Source organism: Bufo gargarizans, chromosome 10, assembly GCF_014858855.1.
Source record: "Bufo gargarizans isolate SCDJY-AF-19 chromosome 10, ASM1485885v1, whole genome shotgun sequence".
NCBI classification, from domain to species: Eukaryota; Metazoa; Chordata; class Amphibia; order Anura; family Bufonidae; genus Bufo; species Bufo gargarizans.
The window spans coordinates 56139660-56160289 of NC_058089.1; the positions used below are offsets into that span (position 1 = coordinate 56139660).

General features: G+C 46.6%; 1 protein-coding gene across 1 annotated transcript in view; it reads left to right on the plus strand.

The window, feature by feature from the left end:
* The first annotated feature begins 5511 nt into the window (after nt 1-5511).
* The window catches only part of LGR4 (leucine rich repeat containing G protein-coupled receptor 4), a 90589-nt gene continuing 75470 nt past the window's right edge, over nt 5512-20630 (plus strand). The window contains exon 1 of the mRNA XM_044270327.1: nt 5512-5933. Coding sequence (XP_044126262.1) covers nt 5722-5933 — 212 coding nt within the window. The 5' untranslated portion in view covers nt 5512-5721. The remainder of the gene's footprint in view (nt 5934-20630) is intronic.

Here is a 20630-nt window from a genome sequence, read left to right on the forward strand (position 1 = left end):
TCAATGGGCATTCATTCCGGATCCGGCCTTGCGGCAAGTGTTCCGGATTTTTGGCCGGAGCAAAAAGCGCAGCATGCTGCGCTATTTGCTGCGGCCAAAAAACGTTCCGTACCGGAACGGAAGACATCCTGATGCATCCTGAAGGACGGACTGTCCATTCAGAATGCATTAGGATAATCCTGATCAGTATTCTTCCGGCATAGAGCCCCGACGACGGAACTCTATGCCGGAAGACAAGAACGCAAGTGTGAAAGAGCCCTTAGCTGACCATCTAAAACATTAGGGGTGAGGGTCTGCTGCTGAGCGTCGAAAAAATTATGGGCGAGTGCCTGTTGCTGAGCTGACTATTGAAAAAATTATGGGTGAGGGCCTGCTGGTGAGCTGATGCCTTTACGTTCAGCCGCTTTCCTCTGGTGGAGTAGAGAAGTCCGGGGCAATCCAGGCCTTGTTCATTTTTATAAGAGTCAACCTGTCAGCATTTTCAGTTGACAGGCGGATGCGCTTATCAGTTATTATACCCCCAGCAGCACTAAATACCCGCTCTGACAAAACGCTGGCGGCAGGGCGGGCCAGCACCTCCAAGGCGTAGAGCGCCAGTTCGTGTCCAGCTTGGACACCCAGTAGTTGTAAGGCACAGAGGGATCATTGAGGACTCTGACACGTTCTGCTACAAACTCCTTCACCATTTTCCAAAATGTTTCCCTCCTTGTGACACTAGGCCGAGCATCAGGATGAGGTTGCTGGCGGGGTGTCATGAAACTGTCCCAGGCCTTGGAAAGTGTTGCCCTGCCTCTGTTGGAACTGCTGTGTGTTCCCCTTGTCTCCCCTTCTCGGTTGCCCAAGGAACTACGTACTCTGCAGCCAGTGTTGTCAGCTGGAAATGTTGGGGGCAATTTTTCCACAAGGACCTTATGGTATTGCACTATTTTGCTCGTCCTCTCCACCACAGGAATGAGAGATGAGAAGTTTTCTTTGTAGCGGGGGTCGAGAAGGGTAAATAACCAGTAATCGGTGTTGTCCAAAATGCGCAAAACGCCCTATGCTGCTCACAAAGCCTGGCCAACATGTGGAACGTGGGCGTGCTCATGTCGCACAACAGTCGGTGAGCTGGCAATTGTAAGCGTTGCTGCAGCGTTGTCAGACCAGCGGAAGCTGTTGATGACTTGCCGAAATGGGCACACATGCGGCGCACTTTCACCAGTAGCTCAGACAAATTAGGGTAGGTTTTGAGAAGCGAGTCGTACCCTGGGATGGCACAAGAGCTACCGACGCCAAGGATTGCGGGCCCTAATTCCATCAGGGTTTCCACCACCTATGTTAGTGGCTCCATCCCCCACTTCCACCAATTATCATCTTGCAGCACCAGTGAACACATGGGCTAGGCATGGGATGTGTGTGAGCTTCCCGAGCTCCAAAGCCGCCACCAAGTTACGACCATTATCAGACACAACCATGCCTGGTTCTAGGTTGAGCTCAGTCTGGTCTCTTATCACCTGCTACAGCTGTGTGGCGGTATGCTGTTTGTCACCTAAGCAGATCAGCTTAAGCATGGCCTGTTGACGCTTCCCCACTGCAGTGCTCCACTGCTTCCAGCTACCAACTGATGGCGGACTGGTGCTGCAAGATGATAATTCAGAGGTGGAAGTGGAGGAGGAGAAGTGGGGGATGGAGCCACTAACATAGGTGGTGGCGGAAACCCTGATGGAATTAGGGCCCGCAATCCTTGGCGTCGGTAGCTCTGGTGCCATCCCAGGGTACGACTCGCTTCCGGCCTCCACAACGTTCACCCAGTGTGCCATTAGGGAAATGTAGCTTCCCTGGCTGAAAGCACTCGTCCATGTGTCAGTGGTTAAGTGGACCTTCCCAGTAACTGCGTTGGTCAGGGCACGGGTGATGTTACGGGACACACATTTAGTGCTATGGCCTGTGGGTGTTTGGCTGGGTATTGGCACTTGCATTCAAATGCCTGGCGTAAGGATATTTGTACGCTGCGCTGGGACATGAAAGTGGATATGGTCGCTGATGGTGCTTGCGAAGGTCCAGGTGCAGGGCGGCAGGCATCCGGGCCTGCGCCTTCGACAGGGGATTGGCCAGCACGTCACACAGGGGAAGAGGAGGCAGTGGTGTGACCTGCAGATTGTGGACCCAGGCGTTTAGCCCATCTATTACAGTGCTTTGATGTGGCGGATCATGCTGGTGGTGGTTAGGTTGCTAGTGTTCACACCCCTGCTCATTTTTGTATGGCATATGTTGCAAATTACAATTCTTTTGTCGTCTGCACTTTCCTTAAAGCACCAGACTGCGGAACGCCTACCCCTTGACAAGGGAGATTTCCACAAGGGGGTGCTCCGGGGAACAGTTGCGGGCCTGTTTTTTGTAGCCCACCTTCTCCTTTTTGCCACCCCACTGCCTCTTCCAGCCTGTTGCGGTGCTGCGGATCCCTCCCCCTCTGTACTGCTGTCCTTGCTCGGCTTGCCACCTTCCCAGGTTGGGTCAGTGACTTCATCGTCCACCCCCTCCTCTTCCACTTCCTCACTCTGCTCATCCTCCTGACTTGTTGACCTAACAACCTCAGTTATTGACAACTGTGTCTTATCCACATCATCAACCACATACGGACGTTTTTTTCCAGTCCGAGCATTCTCATTTTATATACTAACCTTTTATGTGGTACAGTGTCAAATGCTTTGGAGAAGTCCAGATATACGACATCCATTGATTCGCCGCTGTCAAGTCTAGAACTTACCTCCTCATAGAAACTGATTAAATTAGTTTGGCAGGACCGATCCCTCATGAAGCCATGCTGATATGGCGTTATTTGCTTATTTACGTTGAGATGCTCTAATATAGCATCTCTCAGAAAACCTTCAGTTTACCCACAACAGATGTTAAACTTACCGGCCTATAGTTTCCAGGCTCTGTTTTTGGACCCTTTTTGAATATTGGCACCACATTTGCCATGCGCCAATCCTGTGGGACATTCCCTGTCAGTATAGAGTCCGCAAATATCAGAAATAAGGGTCTGGCGATGACATTACTTAATTCTCTTAGGATACGGGGGTGTATGCCATCCGGTCCTGGCAATTTGTCTATTTTAATCTTTTTAAGACGCCGCTGTACTTCTTCCTGGGTCAGACAGGACACTTTTAATGGGGAATGTACTTTTACATTCTGCATTCCATCTGACAGTTTTTTCCCCTCAATGATACAGTGCAGAAAAAATATTTAACAGCCTTGCTTTCTCCTCGTCGCTCTCTGCGACTCCCCCCTCATCACTCTGTAGACGGCCGACACCTTCCGATTTATACGTTTTACCATTTATATAATTGAAGAACATTTTAGGGTTAGCTTTCCTCTCTTTGGCAATTAGTCTCTCGGTCTTTAGTTTGGCCGCTTTTATTTGTTTTTTACATATTCTATTTTTTTCCTTATAGTTTTTCAGTGCTTCCTCGCTACCCTCCTGTTTTAGTGATTTAAATGCTTTCTTTTTGTCATTTATTGCTAGGGAGGCTACTCCAGTGAGGACATGGGGTGGTTGTCATTAGGGAGACTACTCCAATCAGGACACGGGACAGTTGTCATTGATTGGACTACTACTCCAGTCAGGACACAGGATAGTTGTCATTGAAGGGACTACTACTCCAGTCAGGACACAGGATAGTTGTCATTGAGGGGACTACTACTCCAGTCAGGACACAGGATAGTTGTCATTGAGGGGACTACTACTCCAGTCAGTACACAGGATAGTTGTCATTGAGGGGACTACTACTCCAGTCAGGACACAGGATAGTTGTCATTGAGGGGACTACTACTCCAGTCAGGACACAGGATAATTGTCATTGAGGGGACTACTACTCCAGTCAGGACACAGGATAGTTGTCATTGAGTGGACTACTACTCCAGTCAGGACACAGGATAGTTGTCATTGAAGGGACTACTACTCCAGTCAGGACACAGGATAGTTGTCATTGAGGGGACTACTACTCCAGTCAGGACACAGGATAGTTGTCATTGAGGGGACTACTACTCCAGTCAGTACACAGGATAGTTGTCATTGAGGGGACTACTACTCCAGTCAGGACACAGGATAGTTGTCATTGAGTGGACTACTACTCCAGTCAGGACACAGGATAGTTGTCATTGAAGGGACTACTACTCCAGTCAGGACACAGGATAGTTGTCATTGAGGGGACTACTACTCCAGTCAGGACACAGGATAGTTGTCATTGAGTGGACTACTACTCCAGTCAGGACACAGGATAGTTGTCATTGAAGGGACTACTACTCCAGTCAGTACACAGGATAGTTGTCAATGAGGGGACTACTACTCCAGTCAGTACACAGGATAGTTGTCATTGAGGGGACTACTACTCCAGTCAGTACACAAGATAGCTGTCATTGGGGGAAATACTACTCCAGTCAGGACACGGGACAGTTGTCATTGAGGGGACTACTACTCCAGTCAGGACACAGGATAGTTGTCATTGATGGGACTATTACTCCAGTCAGGACACAGGATAGTTGTCATTGAGGGGACTACTACTCCAGTCAGGACACAGGATAGTTGTCATTGAGGGGACTACTACTCCAGTCAGGACACAGGATAGTTGTCATTGAAGGGGACTATTACTCCAGTCAGGACACAGGATAGTTGTCATTGAGGGGACTACTACTCCAGTCAGGACACAGGATAGTTGTCATTGAGGGGACTACTACTCCAGTCAGGACACAGGATAGTTGTCATTGAGGGGACTACTACTCCAGTCAGGACACAGGATAGTTGTCATTGAGGGGACTACTACTCCAGTCAGGACACAGGATAGTTGTCATTGAGGGGACTACTACTCCAGTCAGTACACAGGATAGTTGTCATTGAGGGGACTACTACTCCAGTCAGGACACAGGATAGTTGTCATTGAGGGGACTATTACTCCAGTCAGGACACAGGATAGTTGTCATTGAGGGGACTACTACTCCAGTCAGGACACAGGATAGTTGTCATTGAGGGGACTACTACTCCAGTCAGGACACAGGATAGTTGTCATTGAGGGGACTACTACTCCAGTCAGGACACAGGATAGTTGTCATTGAGGGGACTACTACTCCAGTCAGGACACAGGATAGTTGTCATTGAGGGGACTACTACTCCAGTCAGGACACAGGATAGTTGTCATTGAGGGGACTACTACTCCAGTCAGGACACAGGATAGTTCTCATTGAGGGGACTACTACTCCAGTCAGGACACAGGATAGTTCTCATTGAGGGGACTACTACTCCAGTCAGGACACGGCCGCGCGCCACATTGTAATTCCACTCAGACATCATCCATCTCCGCCGCCCCGTCGCCTTCGTCCTACGGCTCCACCCCCTGAGCGTCAGCCAATCAGAAGGCGGGCTGTTGTTGCCTGTGCTGGAATTTGCATATGAAAGCGTTTCAGCCAATGGGAGCGGCCGTGCTGGTTAACATGCACCTTGGCTCATTAGCATGTGGAGCAGGCTGCGTGCGGCGCCAGGAGGGGAGCGCAATGGCTGAGGCAGTTACATTGTAGCCGTAGTATCGGTGCGGTCCCGGGCGCTGCGGCCGGAGGAGGAGACGGACGTGGTTTCCCTCTTGTTTGTTTTGCGATTCCCTGTGAGAGAGAAGTGCGGGCTCCGGGGGGAGCTGTGAACTGTCGCACGGACACAACCGGGGGCTCTGGCTGCTGCCGCCGCTGAGGAGGATGACGAGCCGTCCCGGGTGCCTCTGGGCGCCGGGCGCCTTTCTGCTGCTGCTGCTGCTGTGGGTCTCCCCGTCCTCAGGTGGGCCCAGCGGGGTCTCCTCGCCGCCCCCCTGCCCGGTGCCGTGCCGCTGTAACGCGGAGCGAGGAGTGGACTGCTCCGGGAGAGGACTGGTCGCGGTACCGGAGGGTCTGAGCGCCTTCACGAACATGCTGTAAGTATGGCAGGTTGTGGTGGTGAGCTGGGTCACACCATGCGATTCTGCTGCGATCCGCACTTGCAGGGTGGTGCAGTGTGTCACCTGGCGCAGTGGGCACCACTTCAGTGCACTGCAATGGTGCAACTTTATACACAAAGTTATTGCCTTGGAAAAATGTAAACAGTCCCATTGTACAACCTGATTTGTAGAAGGTCCACATGGCAGATGTTAGCAGGGAAGCTGCTGTTGATGGATCTGCAGTCTATAAGCGGACCTGCCCATAGAACTCAATGGAAATGTATGGTCCCCAGTTGTGGGGCTCAGTCCGATCCTCCGGTTCCGTCCACCTCCTATTGGATCAGGTCTTGGCAGCTTTCATTTTTCTTGCCTGAGGTGGTCGCCCGACTCCTGGGGTACCTCCATGTCCAGTGCCGCTGACCCGCTGTACCCCCCGGGTGACACTGACCTGTGCGTTCGGCTCCTTGCCTATTGTTTACCATCGGATACAATGTATTGCGTCAAATATCAACGGACTGCACAGCTGCCGGCTTCAGCCTTCAGGACCAGCTTGTGTAAGACTACAACTCCCAGCATGCCCTGACCCCCCCCCCCAATTTAAAGGGGACGTAGATGCCAAAAGTTGGCCAAGTGGGTCCAAATCTGCGAGGTGCAAAAATATTAGGAAAAAAAATAAGCCCTTGTTAACCATGTGAATTCCGTCCTGGCCTAAACCTATGATGTGACCGTGTGTAAGGTTCTGATCCGGCGGGTGAAATAATAGCCCCCAAAGCCGGGGTAGGCGGGTGAGGCTCGTGTGGGTGCCAATAGGGGAGAATTGGGTGCTCGGAGATGTTTTTCTTCTGCTTTATTCTTCATTTTATATAGATTTTTTTTATTTATTTTTTTGTAATAATTTTGGCAGAATATTCTGTGATCCGGCTCATGAGATTTATTAGAATGTTATTTGTATAGTGTCCTCTTTGTGGCACCCGATATCTTCGGCATTGCACCTTCCACTGGGGTAGTCGGTGATATAGGGGTTGGTGGTGTCGGTGTGCGCGCTGCAGCCTGTTGGGTCACCTGTAGTGTGTGAATTGTGTTTTATTCCCTTTGTGCTCCCCATCAGTAGTTTACGTGAACTGTGCGGCCGCGCGGAGTAGTCTGGAGCCGTGACCAGGATCTCTTTAGAACACAATATTGTTGAAGTCCTTCTGCAATTACCCCCGGTGACCCCGTGTCCCACCCAGTTGCTGTGCAGGTGGTCACTTCAGCAAGTCCTATAGATCCCCCTGTGGACACAGTCCTGTAGGATTCGGGCTCCCTGCACACGGGTAGCAGATTTCTGGGCATTTCTGCACCGAAGAACGCACGTGTTGGGGTACTTTCACACTAGCGTTATTCTTTTCCGGTATTGAGTTCCGTCTTAGGAGCTCAATACCGTAAAAAACGGATCAGTTTTAGGCTACATGCGCACAAACGTTGTTTTGTTTCTGTTCAGTTTTTTTTCTTTTGCGGATAGGATGCGGACCCATTCATATCAATGGGTCCGCAAAAATGCAGACAGCACACCGTGTGCTGTCCGCATCAGTATGTCCGTTGGGTAGCCCCGCAAATAAAAAAAAAAAAAAAACATGTCCTATTCTTGTCCGTTTTAGGCATTGTTACAATGGATCCGCAAAAATAAAAACAGATGGCATATGGCTGTCATCCGTAGTTTTTTTTTTTTTTTCGGACCGCAAAACACATATGGTAGTGTGCATGTAGCCTTATCCTAATGCATTCTGAATGGAGAGCATTCCATTTAGGATGCATCAGTTCAGTCCCTCTTACGTTTTTTTGGGACAAAGAAAATGCTGCAGCGTGCTGGATTTTTTTGTCTCCGGATCCGGAATAAAGTGTTCCAGAAAAAACGCATACGCAGACCTCTTTAACAATGCAAAAAATAAATACCGGATCCGTTTTTCCGGAGAGACGGATCCGGTATTTCAATGCATTTGTCAGATGGATCCGATGCCATTCGTTTGCGTCAGGATTGCCGGAATCCTCTGCCGCAAGTGTGAAAGTACCCTTACTTGCAGTTTTTGGTGCATTGCAAAGGGTAAAATCCGATTTAAAAAAAAACCGCACATTCGACATGCTGTGGCAGGTCAGTTTCCACATGGAAAAAAAGCAGTGTACTATCGTTTACTTTCCACGCATAATCCATACAGGTACCCTGGGAAATCTGCACCGTACGTCATCTACATTGTATTCTGTGAGTATTTGAAATGCAGATTTTGACCCGCGGTGCAGATTTTAAAATCTGCGACATGTCAATATATATTTTTTTTTCTGACCGGATTTCATGCAGATTTTCTCCATTCACTTCAATGGGGAGAGTAAAATCTGCCTGCGGAAAATATGTACCAAATCCGCATGTACACCCCCACCAGCTGATGCGGACTGTGCGCACAGATTTACCTGCGGATTTCATCCTGATCTTGTGCATTTAACCTTAGGTTATGTTCACACGACTGGTTATGGTGTGTTTTTTTTTTTTTTTTTTTCTCCCATTAAAATGAATGAGAGGCTTTTTAGAGGTGTTTTTTGGTGCGGATTCCGCTAGAAAATGTCTACCTGCACACGCGTGTGGGCTGACTTCCGCATGAATTTCCATGTGTTTCCACGCCAAAGACCTTATGTGTTGCTTTCAGTTTTTGGCCCGGATTTGAAGCTGTTTTGCCGCACATCTCGCCCCTTCGATGAAAAGGATGAAATCTGCACAAAGAATTAACGTGCAGCGGGTTTCAAAATCCGCACTTAAGGTCAGGAAAAAGCAGAGTGTACTGGAGATTGTCTGATCGGTAATGTATTACGCTCCGTTTTTCTGCACAAGAATCCGCAAGAAAAAAAACATGGCAACGTGTGCATGTCGTCTTTGAGGGGAGCTAGTGACCCAGTCATCGCTGAGATGAATGTCCTCGTCATCTATAGGGATCTATACATTGAACGAAGCTTGAGGCTCTGCTCACACTGAGTTTGAGGCACACAGATGTGGTAAAGTTTGCCACCCCCAACTTTTAGTCTTAAACTCTAAATAAAAAAATGCCATACCTAGAGTGTGCTACATAAAAAAGGCAAAAAAAGATTTGTATGTAATACATATCATAATGCACTATAGACTTTTTTTAATAATAATTTCCACTTTTTTTTGGGGGGGTGTTTGTGTTTGACCATTAACATTTTGTCCATAGTGGTTTTCCCCCTATAGAGTGGGTGTGAAGACGCCGCAAAAAGGGCTACATTCACACATTGCGGATTACGGAAATTTTTTCCACACTGATTTTCATGCGAAAAAACTGCAGCGTAATACAGTACTAGCAAAGTGCATGAGATCAGACAAATCTTCACGACCTGCCATGGAGATCTTGCAATCTTGTTTGTGTGATTTTTAGTTGTTGTGTGCGTTTTTTATTTAATTTTTTTTTTTCGTCCTCGTGCTTTTATTTTGCATCTCCCCTTCTCTTGGCCAAGGGAAAGAGTTGTTGGTCAGACTTGTTTGTCCGACAGCTTTGTATATAACCATCTTTAGGCTACTTTCGCACTCGCGTTTTGTGCGGATCCGTTCAGATAATACAACCGCATGGATCCGTCATGAACTCCATTGAAAGTCAATAGCGGACGGATCCGTTTTCTATTGTTCCAGATTGTGTCAGTGAAAACGGATCCGTTCCCCATTGACTTACATTATGTGGCAGGACGGATCCGTTTGGCTCGGTTTCACCAGACGGACACCAAAACGCTGCTGCTTGGTGTCCGCCTACAGAGCGGAATGGAGACTCAACTGACGCAATCTGAGCGGATCCTTTTCCATTTAGAATGCAAGCTGATCTGTTTTGTACCGCTTGTGAGAGCTCTAAACGGAAAGCGAAAACGCCAGTGTGAAAGTAGACAAATTAGACCTGTGGACCAGACGTGGGGTGGTGAGGGTCCATCTTGTAACCGTCCAGTTGGCTGAATAAGGTCCTGGGAAATGTTGTTGAGCGACAGAGGTTTGTTGAGGAAGGTTGAGTGTGATTTGACAAGTGATTTACTACTATGACATGTTCTTGAGGCATTTTTAGCTCCTGTGTCAGTTCACTTCCTCAGGTACTGTAAACGTGCACCTATAAAGGGTTCATCTTGTCTACTCGCCTATAATGCACATATAATTCAACCGCAACTGTCAGCTCTCCCAGGTCACCTCTACCATGGTGTAAACCATCATGCTTGTAGAGTAGGCGCACAGTGAAAAAATGCCACAAAAAGCAGTGTTTTTGCAACAACAACAAAAAAAGTCACCACCCTAAATGTAGGGTAACCTTTTTCTGGCCCTGATACCAACCTCCTATCTTGACTTGAACTTTTGTGCCATGATAGCATCTCTTGTCTGCCCATAGGGTCTACAGAAGGCTATTATGCAGTGACCATGTCTGTTCCTCTGTCCACCCATTGAGGAGCTGTTCTGACTACTGCATTGGTGTTGAGGAGAACAGTCCACCACAGACTCAAGTGTTACCATTATTATAGCGCTGGTTCTTCACTTAATTTATTATGGCTGGAGGACGTTTTGGTAGAAGGAATGATTAGTAGACTGAGTGGGTGACCTTGGATGAGGAATGCTTTATCGTTGGAAGCTGAGCCGTTATCTATACAAGACGTACCAGAGCTTTCTTCAAGGATGTTGCAGAGCATGCATCTTCATGGTCAACCAACTGTCTTCTATACCCTACTCTAGCGATAAATGAAATCAGTATGAGCTTTGTTCCTTACTCCAGATGTGATACAGGTCAACGGTTTGGCAGGAGGGGGATTTTTTTCTTTCTTCCTTTTCTTTCCAGTACTAGCAGTCTTAATTATCCTGTGGTTTTTGCTCTTTTCATTTGTGTGGGTCTTTTCAGCCCAGTAATGTAAATTCAGACTCTATTAAATAGAAACCCAAACGACCTTACTATTTTTGCATTTTATAATGAAGCTATGGATTTAGCCGCACAAAAGACGGTTCATTTAAATCTATAATTGGGTGGAAAGTCATCTGGCGCTATTATCGGCGGCTCTTATGTGGGATTTAATGCTATAAACTAGAATTTTGGTATAATCTGTGTTTGATTTAACCAAATTGTGGAGCCTCCAATGTGACTGTTATTCTCCAGAAATTCGGTGACCGGAATTGTTCTTCTGTTGATTGATTTTCTCCCCTGACCACCAGGCAGCCATCTTGCTGAGGACTTTGTTCCAAAAAGTGTAGCCTATTGTTTCCTAAGAATATTTTATGCCTCCTGCGCCAGAATAAAAGGAGTCACAACCCCCATTGTATCTTCTACAGTGCCCGGTATAAGTAGTTGACTACTATCTCCAAAATGCTCAGGTGCTTTACCTGTAGCCCTAAACTTGTCTGGCCAACCTGTAAATTTTTTTATTTTATATTTTTTCACAATAGTGGGCAAACCTTTTAAAGGGGTCGCCCCGTGATTAACATTTAACACCTATCCAGAGGATAGAATAGAAGAATGGAGATCCCAAGAATCGGAGGGAGGACTGAGCAAAGCCCACTTGCCCACCCTCGCCACTTGGCTGAACCTGTAAAGGAAAGATGACTTGCCGTCCTGTGATGCTCTGCTTGGCTTCCTCGATCTCAGCGTCCGGTTTGACATTGCTGCAGCCCATCACTGTCCACAGTGGAGACCAGATACCCTTGCATCATGTGACAATTTGTCAGGACATAAGGGGCTCCCGGTCAACACCTTGGCCAGTGATTGGCTGTGACGATGGCAAAACGGATGTTGACATCGAGGGAGCATCTCGGGCATGGAGGCCGGTGCGGGGAAGCAGTTAAGTCATCTTTCTTTTACAGGGCCGGCCACGTAGGGAGGGTGGGGAATATTTCACAAGTGGGAACATCGTTTTTCGTTCTGATGTGAAAATTCGCCACCTTGGATCCAACCTGCTCTCATTCTTTACCTTGTCGTGTGTGTGGTCTCGACTTGATTTCTTTTTTGTCGTGTTGATTCCCCCCCTGGTAGCGGGTCAGTTTAATCAGCACTTTGTATACAATGGCAATTGTTTTAGCACCAGGGCTTTTCTGGCTTTTCTAGAAAGCCTCTGCAACAAAAGGCCGACGCAAAGAGTGACCTTATGTAACTGCCTGTGTGTCCTACCAAACGCTTTTTATATCTTGGCGACTTCTCAGACTTTTGGTTGAGGAATTTCCAGGTAAACAAGCAAGCGGCAACAAGTCGGGACACTCGTACGATCTGCAAACGTAGATTAACATCAGTGTGCACCCGGGAGACTGAACTCACCTGGTTATTTAGTCTCGTGCTTTCATGTTCGCTGTTTTCTCTGCAGTTTTTGTGTCTTTGGCCAGAAGCTACTATAGCGGCGATTGCAGAGAACACACTTCACAGATCGTGTGTTCGGCTGTAACGCCTAGGAGTCGTTGAGGTACAGTCACCCATGGCAGATGCACTGGATTTTCTACATTGGCATTGCATGCCGAAAATCCACAATGCTGGGGTGTGCCCAGATGGCACAACTACACGTTGGACAAATCTGACAAGGAATCCGATGGTGAAGCCCAGATTTCTGATCCACCTGATAACTCTGCCTCGTTCAATCCACTTGCAGACCTTCACTGGCGTTGCTGGATGGAAAGGAGACACATGTCGCCTTTTTTCCGTGTGTTATGTGGTTTTAGAAGTGACAGGTGGAAATATCTGTGCCTCGTAAAGTACACTGCAGATGCCCATTAGTGGTACCTGCCAATGAGTTCATATTTACTAAATTTTAGTGCTGATTTCTGTGCAAAATTCTCTGCATTTCTGCACGTGTAACTTGCGAATGTGATGAGGTTTTGCCGTAGATCTCGCACAATCAACATCCTGTGGATTTCAAAAGCCGCACAACAGGTCAATTTACCCCCGGAATGAAAAGGCAAAGTGTACAGGAGGTTTGTGTAATCTCATCCACTTTGCTGAGACTGTAGTGCACTGTGCTTTTTCTGCTTGACAATCCGCCTGGAAAAACCGTATGTAATCCAGCGCAGGTACCATGAAAACGGATTGTTCAAAGTCCAAATGGGAAAAGTCTTTGACCATGCCCTAATCCAGTAGCAACAAAGTGGATGAGGTTTAAAAAATAACCTCACCCCAATCGCTAAATACCTATAGTCTTGTGAATGAGCCCTTATGCTATGAATTCCTCTACAAAATCTCCACCTTTTGCTGCTGGGAAAATCTGCAGGGCCTTTGTGTTTGTACCCTAAAAGATGCCACCTCCTACAGCCGTCTGATAATCCAGAATATTTTATAAACTGGCACCTATTGTATTTCTTGGATGCCGATTATATAGCAAATAAGCTAATACAAAATGTATTAAAAAGTTTCTACAGCCTTCTCTAAGGGTACTTTCACACTTGGGCAGAGGATCCGGCAATCCGGACACAAACGGATGGCATTTGTCAGACGGATCCGTCTGACAAATGCATTGAAATGCCGGATGTGTTATCCGGAAAAAAATGGATCCGTTTTTTTATTTTTTCACAGATTTAAAGGTCTGTGCATGCGCGGACCGGAAGAACGGATCCGTCAATGCGGCCATTTCAATGCACTACATTTTCAAAGGAAATTTAATGCCAGATCCGGCATTCCGGCAAGTGTTCCGGATTTTTGGCCGGAGATAAAACCGTAGCATTCTACGGTTTTATCTCCATCCTGAACAGTCAAAAAGACTGAACTGATGCATCCTGAACGGATTGCTCTCCATTTAGAATGCATGGGGATAAAACGGATCAGTTTTTTTTTCCCTGTATTGAGCTCCTGTGACGAAAATCAATACCGGAAAAGAAAAACGCTAGTGTGAAAGTACCCTAAGGCTTCTTTCACACGGGTGAGAATTCCGTGCGGGTGCAATGCGTGAGGTGAACGCATTGCACCCGCACTGAATCTGGACTCATTCATTTCTATGGGGCTGTTCAGACGAGCGTTGATTTTTCACGCATCACTTGTGCGTTGCGTGAAAATCGCAGCATGTTCTATATTCTGTGTTTTTCACGCAATGCAGGCCCCATAGAAATGATTGTGATGCGTGAAAATCGCAAGCATCCGCAAGTGCAGATGCGGTGTGATTTTACGCATGGTTGCTAGATGATGTAAGTAAATTGATAAAAGTCAATTTACTGTATTTTCCTTTATAACATGGTTAACAAATTAACTCTCCTCATCCGCTTGTTCGCGCAGCCGGCATCGTCTTCTTTCTGCTTCTTCTTTCAGGACCTGCCAAAGGACCTTTGACGTAATCGTGCTCACCACGTGGTGAATGCGATGACGTCAGCGCACTTCCTGCTGAAGGAAGATAGAAATCTTCTATCTTCATTCAGCAGGACCTGCGCCGACGTCACCGCGCTCACCATGTGGTGAGCACGATTAAGTCATCAAAGGTCCTGGAAGAAGACTCTGCCGGCTGCACGATCAAGTGGATGAGGAGAGTTAATTTGTTTAAAATTTTTAACCCCTCATGCCACATTTTACTAAGCATTCTGTATTAAGAATGCTATTATTTTCCCTTATAACCATGTTAATAATCTACAGAACACCAAACCCGAACTTTAGCAAAACGCGTTGCACTCGCGCGGAAAAAACTGAGCAACGCAATCGCAGTCAAAAATGACTGAAATTGCATATGCACTCGCACGATTTTTCCTGATCGCAGACGCAACGCATCCGGACACGCTCGTCTGCAAGGGGCCTAAGACCTCTTTTACACGAGCGGGACGCATTAGGTCCGGGTGCGTTCAGTAAAACTTGCACCAGTTGAGTCGGTTTTGTCTGCGATTGCGTTCAGTTTTGTGTTGTGTTTTTTTTTTTTTTTTGCGCGGGTGCAATACGTTTTGATGCGTTTTTCACAAGCGTGATAAAAAAAAAACCGGAAGGTTCACAAACAACATCTCTTAGCAACCATCAGTGAAAAACGCATTGCATCTGCACTTTCCGGATGCGATGCGTTTTTCACTGAAGCCCCATTCACTTCTATGGGGCCAGGGCTGCTTGAAAAACGCAGAATATAGAACATGCTGCGTTTTTCACGCAACGCAGAACTTATGCGTGAAAAAGGATAAACGCTCATGTGCACAGACCCATTGAAATGAATGGGTCAGGATTCAGTGCGGGTGCTATGCGGTCACGTCACGCATTGCACCCGCGCGGAAAACTCGCTCGGGTGAAAGGGGCCTAAATCTGATGCATTGCAAAAGCTGCTTCAATTTGCAGGCAGGTGCACATTTCCAGTCGCCTGCCAATGAGTTCTCTTGCGACACCTGCACTTTTTAATAGTAAAGCCAAACAATGGGGCACAAGAAGTTTATGCAACTGTTGCTGTGCCAGAGGCAAGCTTGCCACCCAGGTATTACAGACCTGTCTGGCCTGGATCAAGTTCAATACCTTACACGGTTTTGTACCCTTTCTCTTGCATTATCCTATTGCACAAAGCTGCCTTTGAATTATTATTTTTTTCCCGTGTCCATAAAGGACTGGTCCATTTTATGACTGTCCATTTGGCGCCTCTTCTTGGAGAGGTCCTGATCCTGGGTGTAATTTGTTAGTAGAAAACGACTAACAATGGGGAAGAGATGGCGGATGTTCATGGCATGGGAGTTTCTAGTGGATTTTGACTGGTATTCTGCACCGAAATCCACATCCCGTTGCTTCCAGTGGGAAAACCTGCATTGCAGTTCGGACCACTGAGATTTTTTACCACGGACCATAACGCAATTGTATGACTGAATGCCTTAAAAATGGGAGTCCTGCATAACGGAAACTGGATGAATCCATTATGCAGCCCATAGACTTCTATTATGACGGAATGAATAACAGAATGCCTCTAAAGGCATTCAGTCATAGAATTGCGTTATGTATTCCGTTACCATGGACCATAACGCAATTCTGTTTTTACCACCAAACGAAGCGTGAACTGATTTCAAAATATGAAATTGGCTCATTTTTTATTTTATTTTTTGCAAGTTCCTGCAACATGGGCCCCAGAAAGTGAATATTCATACTTATCTGCTTTATGCTGCTCAGATGGTCGACGCTGCTTCCACTGTGTCCATCTTCTGGTCCTGGCACTGTTTACATCCGGCTGGCCATGGGTATGATCACGCCCTGCTGAAACCAGTCATTGGTTGGAGCAGTGCATGTGACCATGGCCAGCTGGATATAAACAGTGCCAGCGCTGGAAGATGGAGAAAGCTGAGGCGGCATGGAGCAGGTAAGTATGAATCTTCAGGGGCCATGCAAAAAAAAGCTTTTACCGGCCCAAACTATGTAAGTGTATGACCACCTTTAGGGCTCATACACACGACTGTATGTATTTTGTGATCCGCCAATAATGCGGATGATATCCGTGTGCATTCCGTATTATGCGGAACGTAACACTTGGCCCCTAATAGAACAGCACTATCCTTGTCCGTAATGCGGACAATAATAGGACATGTTCTATTATTTTGCGGAACGTAAATACGGAATGCACACAGAGTAACTTCCGTTCTTTTGCGGACCCATTGCAATGAATGGTTCAGCATACAGTCCACAAAAAACCCCAGAACAGACACTGAAAGAAAATACATTTGTGTGCATGAGCCCTTAATCAAAACTAGCAGTTTCATAGATTGGGTCTGCCAGTTACCTCTGGATTTAGGGTACAGTTCGCCATAGGTAGGTGTGGTTTGGCCGCATGTAGTGTGAGGTCTTACCTTAACCACGACTTTCCTAGTGACAAGATTCCCATACCCAGTAAAATTCCAGCCATCTCTGTACACGCCTTTGGTCGCGATCTGTTTTAGATAAAATTGCGTTGTGCTGGTACACGGTGTCTTAGTCAGCTACGTGCGCGCTTATGATGAGGGCGATTATAAGCCTTTTGAACTGTTGAGTTTTGTGAGCAGAGCTGTCATAGTAAATTGCCGCTTTCATCTTTTACGTTGCTTAGAACAGGTGGAGAGGAGCCATGATCAAGGGCTGTCCGGGCACTACTGTCCATGGGTGGGTTTAAAGCGTTCATACAGTTGGTTGATGCCGGCGTTCCGTCTTTTTCTCTAGGTTTTATTTGATGTGCGATGCTGCTTTAGAAACGATAGGCCTATTTACTCCAATATAATTCCTCGCCCGAATAGGGGGAGGCTCAAAGAGACGGAAACTAGTGTAGAAGCAGCCAATCGTATTGTTTCTTTTTGAAATTGGAGCTCCGATTGGTTGGGTGGAAGCTCTTTTTGTCTGTAATTGATCAAAATGATTGGCTCTGACCTGAAATGTTCCAAACTGACCTATTTTATCGCCTGGTTGCGGGATTAGGGATGTCAATGGAAGGTCTCCTGTGTTGGGGGAAACGTCAAAAAATTATTCCTGCATTTGCGTGTCCATTCACATGTCTGCAAAACACGGACACTGGCCATGTGCGTTCCGCATTTTACGGACTGCACATGGGGGGGGGGGGCACTACGAATGCGTACAGCACACTGTGTGCTTGCCATATCTTTTGCGGCCCCATTGAAATTATCAGGTTCGCACCCGTTCTGGATAATTGCGGAACGGATGTGGACCCATTCAAGCGGACATGTGAATGGACCCTTATTAGGATTTTTAGGCTGGCTATACATGCGAGAGAACCTAAAATCCTGCAGTTTTCACGTTGTATGAATTGGAAGTCAAGCCACTACTACCCTTGAGATCTCTCATGCAGGGACCCGGCCCAGTCCGCAAACAATCCAGGGAAAAAAAAAGGAAAAGATGTCCAAAGATGAAAATAAAATCTCCAATCTTTATTTGGCTTCATGTAAAAAATACTTCTCCACATGGGAAGCGGTAACGTAGCCCACGCGTTTCGATCTAACAGATTTTAGCAATTGACATATTTTCCTTAGTTTTCACATTGGCTACTAGACCTACAATACGTCTTTTGAGAGCAGTCACATGGACCATAGACTCAATGGACAGGAGGCCATATTGACTATGCTCTGTGACCTGTGCTGAGGTCAGGAGGGAGCTGATAAGTGGTGATTATCACCTATTGTGAATAGTGGATCCTGTGTTATATCTAATCCTGACTGTAAAGATAATGTGATGGCCACTGAAAAGTGACCTGGACAGGACAGGAACGCTCAACGTATTATTAAATATAGCGACCTGGAAAATGAAAGCGAAAATCAACAACTATTCTAATTAACACAAATTTGATTTAAACCATAGGTCATTTTTTTTTTTTGGGTGGGGCTACGGAACGGACATACGGATGTAGACGGCACACGGTGTGCTGTTTGCATTTTTTTGCGGACCCGTTGAAATGAATGGGTCCGCATCCTATACGCCAAACAGAACGGAAACAAACAACGTTCGTGTGCATGTAGCCTAAGACCGTTACAGTTCCACGTCTCATTGTTTGGGTTCTATTCACCTAAGATGCTATTTGCTGTCTTTTTCTCCCCATTAGCATCTTGGTTACACATGAATGCTTTGAGCCCGTCCCTCAGTAGGAGGCTTATGTGGCTTTGCATTCAATAGGCATCTTGTTGACAAAGCAAACATATGGGATATTTCATTGCTGCCCGTGCTGGCAGAGCGTGGGACGGGACGGCTCGCAGCACTTTACAAGGAGGCAGCTCATTTATTAGGTCTGAACCTGCCATTTAGATTGTAGTAGAAGCGGCTTCGGCCCTAGGACTTTATATATTTCCTCTAAAATAACGGAAATGGCTAAAACGGATGCCAAATGTGCAGAACTGATGCTCAGGATCTTTTTTTTTTACATATACATACACAGGATCTGGTTTTTCTTACTTTTTCCGTTCTTCTGATCTGTCAGAAGAACAGAAGAATAAACAATGTTGTGAAGTGTTGGCTTGTCCTGCGCGGTGCTGACACCGAAATCCATGTGAACAGACTCTTAACATCTCTACAGCTTCCATTTAAACCAAAGTTCAAGTCGGACCATGTGTCTGGTTTCATTCCCTCCAGTTCGCTGATTAGCACCTTGCGTTTGTGTCCAGCCTTTCATGTTGTTGTTTTGTGTCAATGTCGTGTCCAGAATGTTGTCAAACACGTGAAGGTAACCTCCGCTGTGGGAACTACAGCATATGGCTGCAGGTTTGGCGCCGTTGTTTGCTTTGTGGAGACCTTACTGAGGTTGTACTCCATGTGTTGAGCAAACTGTTTAATATTTCACTCGGGTTTAGTAGGACCAGTGTTTGGAAGCCTTCCCCGGGCTCCCAGAATGCACCGCATGCAAACTGCTGCCCAAGTTGTAGACCAGATTGGAGTGGAGCTTGTGTGTCTGGTATCTGATGTGTAATCATTAATTTCCTAGTGGTGATGTCTCGCTGCAGTCAGGAGAATTGCCTCCTCCGGTGAATAATTTCATACAGCGTTTGGTCAGATTGTGGACCAACCGCAAGTTAAGTGATCTGAACTCGATGTAAAAAATAAAATATTTATGAATATACCACACCGCTTTCCTCAGCCGTTTACTTTCCGTGAATGGAAACCTTATCGCTTTCATCCAGAGAGCAAAGTCTGTGCGGATCCTGTCTACCGTGCCCCCCTCAGTGTGTATGTCCCGTTAATGCCCTCTCACAGTAGGCTTGAACCTTAGTACCCACACACAGTAGTTATGCCAATTTGATGCCCACTCAAGTAAATATGCCTCCTCACAGTAGATTTGCCCCTTAGTGCCCACTCACAGGAGATATTCCCTGCTTGATGCCCCCTCTCAGTAGACTCTATTCAAACCAAACTCTCTTCAGAGCCTCTGTCGGCAGTTCTCTCACCTTGTTGTAGGCAAGAATAGCTAAATATGCCATGCTGTTCTTGCTATGAAAACGATGGACCCCACAAATGGATTGCTAAACCTTCCTTGGAAAAATTAAGGTACAGAAGTACTGCTTAGAGAACTCTGACTTTTTTTGTTCTTGGTAGAGGAACCCTTTCTCCTAGAGGCCTTCAGCTTGCAAACTATCTCAGAGAATTTTTTTGCTTTCCAGTTGACACCAATGAGAGTCAGAGTTTCATGTTTCTGGAGCAGTTTGGGTTTGAGCTCTGGTTGTCTGCTGTGGACAAAAGGACACTTCATATAGGTCAGTTTTGATATTTTAGGCCCATCATCTGGTTGGAAACTGAAAAGGCAAATGAAACGAGGCAGCGTTTACCTCCCTAACCCCCATTACCATCACATCTCCTCTCCTCTCCACGGCTTGGTGAGAGATTTCCTCACAATAATTACCTTCCCTGCCCTTTGGCCTTTGTAACATTTGTTTGGAGAAACTTTGTTGCTCGGTGAGCATTTCCAAACAAGGCAGCGCCTCAAGCTGTCCCCGGGACGTGATTTATGCCTCTGACAAAGTGCATTGGGCCTCCCTGCCTTACATACACATTCTGCACCAGCTTGTAAAGTTCCCTTTGTGAGCAGAACACAAGCAAATCAATTTTAGTCAAATATCTACTGAGAGCAAACACCGAATAGCTTTGTGCCATCGGGTTGTCACAAATGTTTCTCTCCCTGCAACGTTTGAGGCCAATCAAATTTTTATGGCTTCTTGTATTTGGGGGGGGGGGTTAGTAGTGGTTGGCACGGTGCCAAAGGCAGACTCTTAATGCTCTGTTCACAAGACGGCGATTGTAGGGTTCTGAATACGAAATTGCTCTCTGGCTC